This window comes from Ceratosolen solmsi, unplaced genomic scaffold (assembly GCF_000503995.2).
Source record: "Ceratosolen solmsi marchali unplaced genomic scaffold, CerSol_1.0 scaffold47, whole genome shotgun sequence".
NCBI classification, from domain to species: Eukaryota; Metazoa; Arthropoda; class Insecta; order Hymenoptera; family Agaonidae; genus Ceratosolen; species Ceratosolen solmsi.
Window position 1 is genome coordinate 948,658 of NW_011948419.1, and position 13,772 is coordinate 962,429.

The 13,772-nt window shown below is 30.1% G+C and overlaps 1 protein-coding gene across 1 annotated transcript; it reads left to right on the forward strand.

The window, feature by feature from the left end:
- Positions 1-5,697: 5,697 nt before the first annotated feature.
- Positions 5,698-8,840, forward strand: LOC105360759 (lysine-specific histone demethylase Su(var)3-3). The gene is made up of 10 exons (XM_011497758.1): positions 5,698-5,866; positions 6,237-6,459; positions 6,547-6,698; positions 6,787-6,948; positions 7,052-7,168; positions 7,369-7,545; positions 7,626-7,889; positions 8,128-8,336; positions 8,576-8,724; positions 8,806-8,840. Exons 1-10 carry the CDS (start codon positions 5,843-5,845, stop codon positions 8,838-8,840), a joined length of 1,512 nt encoding a protein of 503 aa, XP_011496060.1. The 5' UTR covers positions 5,698-5,842.
- The last annotated feature ends 4,932 nt before the right edge of the window (positions 8,841-13,772 follow it).

Sequence of the window (13,772 nt, forward strand, 5' to 3'; positions counted from 1 at the left end):
CACCCCCCACCCCCCACCCCCCTGCCAAACCCGATGAATCATACGTGGAGCCGAGTCTACGCCTAGTGCCGGGCGTAGATGGTAAATGAGGTGGAGTGTATCGAAGTATTTTTGGCTATTCGTTGGGGAAAGTGAAAGAATTTTCTTTATCACAATGAAGATATTATTAATGACGACTATATTTTATTCTAATAATGACAGCGGTCTCGGGCTATTTTTCGATAAAAAATCGAACGCGCTTTATTACTTTCTTAAGCGACGCAATTTTATGAATATCCTCGACCTCGTACCTATCAAAATTCAAATGTATTGGAAAATTACGGTCGTGCGACGAAAATCATTTATATTTCACCAAGGCGCTAGTCTCGAAGCATATTCTCCTAACTTTCATAACTTTCTACCAATTTTTTGCCAACGATCTTGGAAAAACTAGTCACAGCGTTCCTTAAAAACCTACAAAATTTACTTTTTTTTTATGTTTAAATGTCGAAAAATTGTATTTCTCATTTGATGCGATGCCTCGCTCACTCTCTCTCTTTCTCTCTCTCTCTCTCTCTCTCTCTCTCTCTCTCTCTCTCTCTCTCATTATCTCAAACCAAAAATGTATTCGTCTTGAATTAATCGATTCTATTATTAAATTTGAATGCTATAAATATTTATTTTTAAAGGTCACCTTTTTATTTTAAAAAAATACTTGCGGCATAAGAACTGGTTATAAATTTATTATACGATTGCTTAACAACATTGAGAAATGAACATCAAACTTTTATGTACGTTATTTCATTTTAATACGCATTCAAAGGAATAATTCCTGTCAATTATACGCGCATTAAAGATATCTCACGAGTATGATTTAAAAATTTTATACTATAAATGCTTATACTATTATTTCATCGTTTCTCTTTATGATATTTTTACGCTCTCTTATGATTATTTATTAAAGTTCTCGTTAGCCGAGGAACGATAACGTTACTTAATAATCAAAATCTCTAATTCTTTAAATATGAAATACTTTTCATTATCTGTATTAATAAATTATTTAACTATTTGAATTGGCTATTAACATCAATACTTATTAAATTATTCATCTCGTATATTTTTCAGTATCTCTGGTAAATACTATTCTTTGAAAGATAAACAAAATTTAATTTTTAAATAAATACAATTATTAAAAGATCAAAGTGATTAGTCATTTTTACTCGGACGCTTTTAGGAGACTTCTATTTAGATTTTGCGCGGAAAAACTTATTTCTCTATTTGATTAATATAGAAAGTAAAACTGATGTATTTGCATAAAAGTAGATAGACAATACTAAACTTTCTCATCTGTGGTAAGGGTTAGTTCTTAAAGATTCATAACTTTTTGCATTTAAAATGTAGTCATTTTATTGCTAAGAATATGAAAATTTCAGTTAGAATTGAGATTAAAATTTAAAATTTAAACAAAAATTTTAAACTTCGTATTCTCTTTTCAGCATAATTATTTTAATTTTATAATATAATTTGATGTGCGCACGCGTATGCGTTTGTGGGTGTGAGTGAGTCTTACGCCTGAGCGCAATTTTATGACATTGAAATATTAAAAAAAAAAAAGAAAATATGAAACTAGTGAATCCATTAGCGTAAAGAAATAATTAGATGCTTTGTAATTTAAACGAATAAGCTCATTAAATCGTAATATGTCGGTGTAACGTTTATAATAATTCACCAAAACTGTAAATGATATTGATGATCGCTCTCAGCTTTTTCAGTTTAGCCAAGTGTGCGCGTGCGTATTCGAGTTCATGTAAATATGCATGCATATATATATATATATATATATATATATATATATATATATATATATATATATTAATTTATTTACATGCATAAACTCGACACTTGTACATTCTTTTGTTTACGTTTATTGCGTGTTGCTTATTCGTTAAAAGTAGCAACATCAACATGTGCATAAAAAATTATCTGAAATTCTAAATTACATTAACTACATTAACGTTAATTACTCTTCAGTAGCAAAATAATGTTTCTGTTCATTTATATATATATATATATATATATATATATATATATATATATATATATATATATATATCATTGTTATTTAACATTGACTTTTGACTGCTTATAATATCACTACCATAATCAAAACATCATCCGTTGCTACTTGAAACCGCGGAAATAACAATATTAATGATAATATATTAATAATAATTAATAGTAAATCATGTTAAAGATAATATGTGTAAGCTTTAATATGGCTGGGCTTTATCGTTAGAAAAAGTTAAAAATATATATACTAAAGCTAACACTCGATCATTTATATTTTTCACATGACGTAATACAAAAAAAAAGCATCATAAATATTTAATATTAAGTAATTCAATAGTAATATAATAGTTTAATGAATATACTAATAGGTTCAATATTATATTTATTAAGTTAACATTTATTTACAAATTTTCACACCTACGTTTAACAGCAATGGAAATATGTTGGAATATTGTAATATTAATTTATGTGATGTGCGCTTCTATTATATATTTTACATGTGAATAAATAAATTTTCTGGCTTACAATTTATTATATGCATTTTATTAACCAATTAGAATTAATATAAAGAAAATGTAAATCTCTGTAAATATATATAAAAATAATAGAAATTTATAGTATTTATACAGAATTTGTGAAACTTCGAGCTTTCTTATAAATTAAAATCTCGATAGCTTATGAAATAAACTATTTATAAAAAAAAGCTCAATATTTTCTCCGATCTTAAATATCCATACAAATAAAGTTATGTATATTAAACTGTTAAAAAAAATGCAATTATTTTTCTTAATATTAATAGCGGCATATTATTACGAAAAACACGAGCAATTTATAAAAATATCTCGGTTAGAAAATAAATGAAACCATTATTAATAAATTTTCCAAGATATATATCGATATTTCTTAAAAGTAATCTTAAAAGTTTTTGTAAAATATAGTTTCGTCAATCTTCAATTACAATAAACAATAAAAATGACAAAAAATAATTTTTAGTGGGGGATTTGAACATTGAAGCTTCGAAGAAACAATGTTTTATGGATATAGATAATGTAAAATAGAGAATTTTTTAAACAAACATGAATACGTATAGTAGAATGAAGAGGTTCGTGAGGATAATGTTTGACTTTTGTAGTGAAGGACGATACAACGTTACATATATTGTTGCATAAAATTTCATTTAGATTATGGAAGATAATCATAAACATTTAGATGGGTTTTCAAAATGTATCGGAATGTAGGTAAAGTCCAGGAAAAAATTTCGTTAGTTTCAAGAAATATGTAATACAATAAAATTATTGTACATATAAATTTAGTAAATGATTGTAATTTCATGTACCATCATTATAATATGTATATAGTTAATAATGTGAATGGTTTAATTAAGAAATTTATCCGATCATAAATTTGAAAAATTATATTATTAGTTAAAAGGAATTATCATCAGAAATAATGTGCACGTTATGCTAATTTAATAAAAATTAATATATATTTTATGTGTCATAATATGGTTAAATAATCTAATCGGAATTTATAAAAATTTCTTAATTATTCGGCGAAGAAATAATTATTTCATTAAGCCTTTAACATTTTCGAAAGGTTATTTTAAGTAAATAAATGTTGTTTTTAAAATAAATAACAATTTGATATCGACAGAGCAAAGATTTTTATCATTTCCCGAAATAATTTCATTTATTACGAATGATAATTATTATTAATGACCTAGACTTTAAGCGTGGCTTAAATTTGTCAACAATTTATGTAAAATTGTGAATTAAAAGGCCTTTGTTTTAATTATACATAGAAATAAACTGGGATTTTTTTTTATTGTATTGTTTATGTAATATTTTATTGCATTATATTTTTATAAAATAAAAATTCTATTCCTTATAGGCTGGGAAAAAATATTAACGTACTTAAAATTTTCAAGATCTAATCGAATTAAAGATTATGCAGATTAATTCATTAAAAAAATGTTATCTTGTTTTGGCGATAGTAGAAAGCGAATTTTCTCATATGATTATCTAACGTTTAAAACAATATATAAGTCTTGTATCATGTATAGAAATGATAACTGTAGAAATAATGTTAGAATAGGCAAATAATCTGTATTTGTACACGTAATAATATAAAGACATTCTCAAACTAAAGTTTTATCGCATTCTTTATGAATTATCTGAAGTGGATGAAGATTTTGTATTTCTTAGTTTCTCGAGAGGCGTCGTTAAAGTATAAAATTGAGTATTTAATATTTAATCCATAATTATATCGTACTAGAGTGCTCATTATTTTTTGTATAAATAAATTAACCGTTTCATAAAAATAAATCGTGATAAAATTTTCAATATTACAATAATCTTTTTATATATTATTTCACAACGATTAGTCGTTAATAATCTTATGATGTATAAGTTATTCGAGCTTAATTTTCAATTTATAAAAAGTATTATGAAGATTTATTTATTATTAGATTATTATCTTGATAGAACCATTAAAAAAATAATAACACTTAGCTTCAACGTTTCTGTACTTAAAGATTTTTGTTTTTTTGTTTTATTGGACATATACGTCCAATAAAGGAGAAAGCATTTACGTATTAATTTGCCTATGTGCTTATAGAGCAAATTGTATCTCACGTACATTGTAACGTGCGTAATGCCTACCGAACGCATAAAGTTTATTTAATACTAAAATAATGTTTAAATTAATAAATTTAATGTTTAGTTAACGTGTATATTCATATATCACCAAATTCTTAATAGTACATGCAAGTAAGAATGATCGTTGGGAATTATATTTTTCATTTGTTGTGAATGTTTTCCGGTAAATTCAAAATCTATTCAATAAGTTAATACATTGACGTATTTATATATACGCTTCAGTTAAAATATTCCTTTGTGTATGAAAATTATCAATTATATTGATGTGCTGCGGTACATTTCTTTCTACACTGCAATCAACTATTCAATTGTATTGAATAAAAAGCCGTTGTTAAATTAAGTTGTTAAATTAAATACTCAAGGTCCACCTGTGCTCAACAATTCAATGGCCGGTTAAAGGACGCTTTTCGCTAAATGAAAAGTTAGTAGTTCTCCTATTATTTAAAGCAATGTGAGCTTAGTTAAAATTCTACCATCTTATTTGTAATAAAATTTAATAATAAAACCTTACACACTTTATAGCAATTAGTATGTCTTTTAGTTAATTAGTAGCCAGGTAAGTTAATTTTGTCATTGTGTTCATCATTTTAACCGGAAGATTACATTATAATCTACAGCTAGAGAAAATAACAAACGAAGAACAAATAAGTTAAGCTATAACTACTCCATTATTGGCCGTCTGTTTATATTCAAAATTTGGCTTTCAAACACTGTAGATAAGTTTCTTTCTTCTTCTTCTATTTATATATATATATAATATCCTTGCGACATATTATATCAATTAAATTAATACTTAAATTATTTTATAATTTATAAACGTCTTGTTCTCTCGCTTTAACTATATACAAGGGATTACGAAGTAAGTCGGTAATGGTGGATACTAGTTAATCAACGGGGATAATAACTTTGAAGGGAACTTCTAGGTGTGTGATCAAATGATTTTTTAGTTCATGGTTAAACTGGGAACTAAAATTCGTGTTGTGAAAATTTGATTGATAAACGGTGTTGTGTTTACCCGGCACAAGTATTTAAAAATAATTGATTTTCTTTAAATTTTTGTATTAATTAATTTATAAGTGGTATTGATATTTTTTAAATAATTATTTTTATCATTAGGAGAATATAAGTTGTACAAAATGAGTCGCAGAAAACGTGCAAAGGTAAGTTATATGAAATAACCTATAAAGAGTTCGTTATTCAATTTTAAAATTATGTGAAAAAATATTAAAATTTATGTTTCATTTATTAAATTATTAATTCTGTGATTAATTGCTAATATGTTGTCGTCGATGAAGTATATGAAAGGAACGGATTTTTAATACAATTAATTATCATTTCTCTAATATCCATACTTTTATCTTTATAACAAACAAGAGTTGAAAAGAGGCTTAACAATTTCATACAATCATTCTTGATTGAATGTATTTATATCGTGTATATTTTAAAGAAATTTTAAGAGCAGCAAATTAAATAAAAATTGGCGCAAAGGAAAGATCAATACATCGATTAAAAAGTTTAATTAATTTTAAGGTTGAGTACAGGGAGATGGAGGAAAAATATAATCAAGCAGAAGATGAGAATGCATCTGATAATTCGGAGAAGTCAAGGACAGGTCAAGGTACCCCAGAAAAGAAAAGCATAACAGAAAATAAAAAGGAAATTGAACCAATGTCAAATGCCCCGGTACCTTCAGTCTCAAAACTCGAGGTGAAGGAAGAGGAGGACCAAGATAGCGATCACGAAGACCCACATGGTATTCAATTATTTATTAAATTATTTAATTTGACAATATTTATATTAATATAAGTTAACCACTAATAAATCGTCTTTTGTCTGGTAGTTAAGGAATTATTGAGTGGTCTAGAAGGTGCAGCTTTTCAAAGTCGTTTACCATTTGATAAATTAACTTCCACAGAGGCAGCATGTTTTTCAGATGTTGCAGGTGGACCGCCGCAAACTCAAAAAGTCTTTCTGCATATACGAAATAGACTCGTAAGTTATGATTTTTACCATATTTTGCCTCACTCTTGGGAACGAAAATTCTGATTATAATTATTAATAATTAATAATAATTTTTTAGCTACAAATATGGCTAGAAAATCCTAAGCAACAGTTGCTAATTGAAAACTCATTGCCAGCTATAGAACCACCTTACAATAGTGATCCGATATTAGTACGAAGAGTCCATGCTTTTTTAGAAAGACATGGATTTATAAATTTTGGTGTTTTCAAACGACTTAAGGTAAATCAATTTTCTCGAGGCATGCAAACTAGAAATTTATTTACCATCATGTTGCTTCTATGTATCATTTATTAATATAAACTTTTGTTTGTCAACTGTCTAGTCATTACCGACAAAAAAATTAGGTAAAGTAATTGTCATTGGTGCTGGTATAGCTGGTTTAGCAGCCGCTCAGCAAATGCAACAATTTGGTCTTGAAGTTATCGTATTAGAAGCCAGAGTGAGTAATTCATTTTTATTTTGAAATTCAAATATTTTGTTTTATATACATTTATATAAACATTTGGTCGAATGTGCTTTAATCTCCAAATAATTATGTAATATTTATGTAACATTATTAAATCGAATGGATTAAAAACGTTTCGCTATTTCAATGCCAAGTAAATGATTAATATTGTGAAAAAAACTTTTTGGCATTAGGATCGAGTTGGTGGACGTATAGCAACATTTAGAAAATCAAATTATATCGCTGACTTGGGTGCAATGGTTGTTACTGGCTTGGGAGGCAATCCTGTTACTGTTTTAAGTAAACAAATAAGTATGGAACTTCATAAAATTAGGCAAAAGTGTCCTTTATATGAAAGTGATGGTCAAACGGTAAATATTTCATTTCATTACGCAATCTTTATTAAAGGATTATCAAAGGAAATAATATTAAATGAATTTATAAATATTAGGTTCCCAAAGATAAGGATGAAATGGTCGAAAGAGAATTTAACAGATTGTTGGAAGCCACGTCCTATCTATCTCATCAATTAGATTTTAATTATGTCGGAAATTCGGGAAATGGTGGACAAGGTAGTACAACGCGACCTGTATCACTAGGTCAAGCATTAGAATGGGTTATTCGACTGCAGGAACAAGGTGTTAAGCAACGACAAGTAACTCATTTGCGTTCTGTATTGTCATTGCAGGGCAGATTAATTGCTAATCAACAAAAAGTAAATATATTTAACATTACAATTACCATTCTATTAAAGTAGCATATAAGTTTAACGCAATTTATTATATAAATTTTAATGAAAATTAATTTTGTTCTTAATTCAATTCTTAATTATATAAACATTTGTTTATATAGTTCGAAATTTTCACTCAATTTCTCGATTTTTTCGTAATTTCTTAGATTTCCTAAAAACACTAATAATGCAAGTAATTGCAACTATTTTTTATTTTGCTTAGATGATAGCAATCAAAGAACGCTTAGCAGAATTGGACAAACAGTACAAAGAGATGGTAGATAATAAGCAGCTAAGAGATATAACACAAGAATTCGTTTTGCGCTCTAAATTACGCGACCTTCATAATGTTTGTAAAGAATGGGATCAACTTTCTGAACAACAAACAGAAATTGAAGCCAAGTTACAAGAGCTTGAAGCTTCCCCACCAAGGTACAGATCAAATTAAATTAAATTAAATTTAATCCATGATTTATTACTAAATATCATTTCTGTCCATCCTATATATATTCATACATGTAATGCCTCATCAAAAGAAAAAAGAAAAAAATCCCTTTTTTGAAGAATGTGTGTATATATATATATATATATATATATATATAAATTGTCACTGTTCTTATTTATTTTTAAGTTTTAAGCTAACTATTATTTATTTTATTTAAATTTTTTAGTGACGTGTATTTATCTTCGAAAGATCGGCAAATTTTAGATTGGCATTTCGCAAATTTAGAATTTGCAAATGCTACGTCACTTTCAAATCTTAGTCTCAAACATTGGGATCAGGACGACGATTTTGAGTTTACAGGCAGTCATCTAACTGGTAAGTTTGATTCTATAAATAGAAGTAGTAGTAGTAGTAGAAATATTTACTTATTATAGATAATTGAAATATGAATTTTAGATATTGAAATGAGAATTTTACCATGTTTTAGTTGAAATATGTCGTTTAATAACCTTAAAACTTGATTATCTTCATTATATTAATTAAAAATTTATATTTTTTTTTTTTTTACGATTTTGTCAATGCAATTTAATATGGATATTAATTAATACTAATTATAATCTTCTTAAATTGTTGTATAATAAAAATTATAGAGAAATATTAATATAAATACTTTTAAGTTATAGATTTTTATGAATAAATAGATGTTAGATGACTAAGAGAAGAGGTAATTTTAATTATAAATTGATTTTACGTATAGTTTTGTTTGTAAAATTTTTTGCAAATAAACATTTAGAGTACATGGAAAATTGTGTATAATTTCCTTGTCGAATTCACTATTTTGATAAATAAAAAATCTTATCTATACTAATAAAATTTTTTTAAAAATCTTGTTATAACACTGCTCAATTAGTTTTGTAGTTTTGCACATTGAGTGGAAATGTCGGACAATGAAATAAATTATATATACTATATCAACTTCACTGTAATCAATTAAGTCTTATAGTTTATAATCGTTTAAATGTACGCATATTATAAGAATTTCATTCATTGTAACGTCAAGTAAAAGCTTTCAATCTCGATGCATTTCTTTAATTAGTATATGATAAATTAAACTCTTTATGTTATAAAATGTTCATTAAAGTTAAATGGCTTTAAATTTCTTTTCTATATATATGAGATAAATTTGCACATTGTAAACATCAATTAAATCCAGTTATAGACTATTTTTCATAATGCCCTGTACAAGTAAAAGAAATTCGCAGACTCATAAATATAAATAAATATGATCATATGTTTTCCCTTAGTTTATGCTTTAACATTATGTACTTGCTCATTTACATAGATTTTATGGATTAAAATGAAGAAACAACAAGTATTATCAGAATATCTATTGTTTTATAACGATAATGAATAAATTTACCGTTCTACGTAATATATTCAACTATATGGTTGCAGATTACATATCGTAAATGCTACTTTTTCCCCTTAATAATATTTATATACTTAATAGTCATTTACTTATCGATTTGCCCGTTAAAAGATTCATGAAAATGTTATATTTCATGCAGTAATGCATTACCTATAAAATGTCGGCAAACAACATATTTTTAATTTATGATTATATAACTTATTAAATTCAATACTATATTAGTTCTGTATATGTAAACACACCTTTATAAGTATTTTATTTTTTCACCGGGCATTTACCGTCTCAACAAGGTGCACGAGAACAATTATTTCGTAACCAAACATCATATCGAATAACATTATTGTTTTATTGAATTTCAATTTAAAATGATGTTTTCTGCCAAGCTGACTGAATAATTTACTTACGAATAAATTAAGTAATAAATGGCTCTTATCATATTATGTAAAAATAACGCTCAACATTTCATTAAGGTATTTCATAAAAATAATATTTTTCATCGTTCATCAAAATTTCATCAAAGAAAATATTTTAGCTTTGTACATAATGGTAAATTCAAAGCCACGCGATGGTGTTTTTGTAATAACAATTTCTCAACTTAGATTTCTCATTAGATATACTAAGAGATTAATAAATTAGTTTCTCTTTATATAAAAACAAAATAAAATAAAAAATAAAAGGCTCAAAGAGAAATATGAATGCTATTTATTACGTTATTGGTACACAGTATGTTTCCTCCGAGAGGCACGAAAAAGGAAATAAATGGGAAAAGCAAAAATAAGAGTAACAAACGTATACTATTCGGATTTCTTTAGTTATTAGATCTAATTATGATTAGATTAACAGGATTAACAAAGGATTATATTGTATTATTGATAATGTAGGTGTGTTTATTATTATGTTATAAAGGACGGTGAACGTCGTTGGATAAAATGTAATATTTATCGATGTCAAAACATAAAAAAAAAAAAAAGAAAAAAAAGAAGAAAACATTTTACTTCGGCGAGCGGCAATATTTTATATTATAAGTGTCATATCGTATTTAGAATATTTCACGTCTATCTGCTAAGGAAATTCCCATATTTATTTACATGAAAAATTTCGTAGTGCTTTTAAGGCTTGCAAGAAGAAGAAATTTAGTCAGTGAATTGGATATTTTAACGAGGCTTTTAAAATTTTTTTTTTTATTTTAACGTGTGCAGAAGATGGGGAGCTCGACTTTCGCACTTCCAGGCAATCCTTCTTAGCGAAAACCTTATCATTACACGAACGGGAATTTAATTATAATAAAAATTGATAAGTCTATTTATGGCCGTAAATCTGTAACCATTAGAACTGCGTAAATTGTCGGCGCGTTAACGAAGACAAGCGCAATAAGTTTTATTTGAAAATTTAGCCGAACCATCGTAATTTACAGCCTCGAAATGTCGGATTCTCAACCTCGCATCAATTTAACAATTGGGCATGAGCTCTCGAGTCGCTTGACAGGTGTAACGAGGAACGGTGTGGGGGTGGGGGTAGGAGAAAAAATAATCAAAAACCAACGAGAAACAAAATACAAAAAGTAATGAACGAGAGAGAGAGAGAGAGAGAGAGAGAGAGAGAAAGAGAATTAGAGACCACCCCTGGTATCAGGCGAGCGCTTTAACCTTAATGGAATAATGATTTATGCAGTGCGAGCGCCGATAGGGCGGCCAAGGATATTCCCCCGTTTCGTCGGTATTATTTGCCTGGCCATTTAAAGGCCGGGAAGGCGCGTTACAAGGCGCGTCACAAGGCGCGCCAAGGAATTCCAGTTTCGAGCTTTTGACGTGCAATCACTCCGGCCCGTCAAACGCTAAACAAACCTCATTAATAAGCGCGCGAGGCGCTGAAAATTAACGATCGTCAAAGTCAATAGTGCCCGGTCCTCCTCGGCATTATCGTCTCGGCCGAATCTCAATGGGGTGAGTAAAGGGCGCGGGCGGAGGACGTGAGACGCGAGACGGGGGTAGGTGGGACGGATGAGGACCACGACGGCGGAGGGGAATATTTCCGCTGTCGCCGGGAGCTGGAGCGCGTGTGTACGTCAGATGTGGGCCCTTACTTAACATTCTCGCGCTGAGCGCCCGGCAATTTACACCCTCCCTCCCCCCTTTTTGCGGAGAGATACGAGGCGAAGAAGAAGAAGCCCAGGGAGCGAAGACAAACAAAAGGAGCTGAGGGAGCCTATAAAATTATCCGGCTAGGCGCGCTCCCATACACTCGCGGGACTTAAATTACCCGAGACGCGGGCGATCGATCCCCAAGGGCGCGGGATGGATGGTTGGTAGATGGTAGATGGGGGAGGGAGGCGGAGGGGAAGGCGGAGAAAGAAACAAAGTCATCCTCGAGCGGCCCGAGGAGGGTTTCATCGGGCCCCGCGAAGCCCGCCTCTTTTCCAATTGTGCATGTAGAGCCAGGACACACATCTTCGCCTTGGTAGATCCGCCTCGTAGATGCCGCTGCGGCGCGGAAAGATGCCGTAGATAACGCGTGAATTATTCGCCTCGGCGGCACACATCCGCTTTGCATGCCTCCTAACCCCCATTAGCGCTCCTCGGGTCCCTCCGACACCGCGAGAGCCACCGCCGACGCCGTCATCGCCGCTTATTATCAATCTTGGGTTTGGGGCCGCGCGCCAGATGTCGCCCGGATAAGGGCGTCGTACCCGGGGACTGGCAACAGAACTTAAATTTGGCATTACTGTGCTTAAGAAGACTTTCAGTGCGCGTTTAAAACGTAGTTTCTTCTTCTCTCCACTCTTTGTCTTACTCCCCCCTCCCCCATCCCCCCCCTCTCTATCCCTCCACCCCTCCACCCCCTACCCGCGCTCTCTATCTCTGTGACATTTGCTTGGCAATACGAGTACGTTGCACTTTCGCTACCTTTTTGTCTTATTGTCATCGCAGGTCCAAAGTTTTCGTGCGCTATCGTTTAATTTTCTTGCGCTCGCTCGTTCTCCGACGATCTTTCAAAATGCTAATTCAAGTACCTTTTATGGCGGTATTTTCAACGTTTTTTTTTCTTTTAATGTGTTTTTTGGAGTCTCGTGATAAGAATGTCAGCGGAAGTAAGCATCTATTATTTAGAGATTTGGTTAATTGGTCGATCAAGTCGGATAATCAAATACAAATTTATTGTGTTGACAGGGAGAATATTGAGAGTATCCGTTTGTTGAATTGATATGTTATTGCGCGTCGAGTGTTGGCTTTCAGGTCTTATTTGTAAATCGCGCTATGTAAAGTGCTTGCTAAAGTTGCTAAACTAACAGCAAAATCGATTTACATAATCATTGTTTAAAATTGTTTTATTTTTCGTAAATTACTCTACATTACATTACGGTACATCACAGCGAGTAATATTAATCGCTGTTTCTCTTGAGATTTTTTACTCTTTACAATAAGTCTGCTAATATTGCTTATAAAGCATTAAATATCATTACACTTAGACTTTGGATAAATATTTAAGTATGAAGTGTATTTTCAGATTAATCGAAGAATAATAAACTCGACATTGCCATTGTAATTGTTATTTGCAAATATTATAGAAATCAAATAATTTTGAGCTAAGGTTGCCACAATTTTGCTGTTTGATCTGCAGTGTATTCCGATGTGGAAAGCAAAGAGGAATATGAGAAAAAAAAAAATGAAAAAAAAAAAAAATCAATCAACCAACACGATGAGTTTATATGAATTAAAATTTTCAGACGAAATAATTTTAACAAGGTCAGACATTACGGTATCTGCCAAAGAAACGTTATGGCGGCAATACAAAAGCGTTAATCTTGAAAATTAAGCTCGCAAAATTTTTACACTGTAATTTACTCCGAATTACACCAAGAATATCCGTATTTCATGCGCGTAAAAAACCATTCACGTGTCACGGCCGTTGTTATGGAATATTACGCGAGGTTAACTATCGATGAAATGAAGTTACGTCATGTAATGAACTTCGTTGCACAGGTGCTTTCGTTTAT

Excerpts from the sequence above, each read along its gene's own strand:
- LOC105360759 (XM_011497758.1), top strand. The coding sequence starts at position 5,843 with ATGAGTCGCAGAAAACGTGCAAAG. Across the intron at positions 6,949-7,051 it reads GTGTTTTCAAACGACTTAAG|TCATTACCGACAAAAAAATT; the intron begins GTAAATCAATTT and ends TCAACTGTCTAG. Across the intron at positions 7,546-7,625 it reads ATGAAAGTGATGGTCAAACG|GTTCCCAAAGATAAGGATGA; the intron begins GTAAATATTTCA and ends TATAAATATTAG.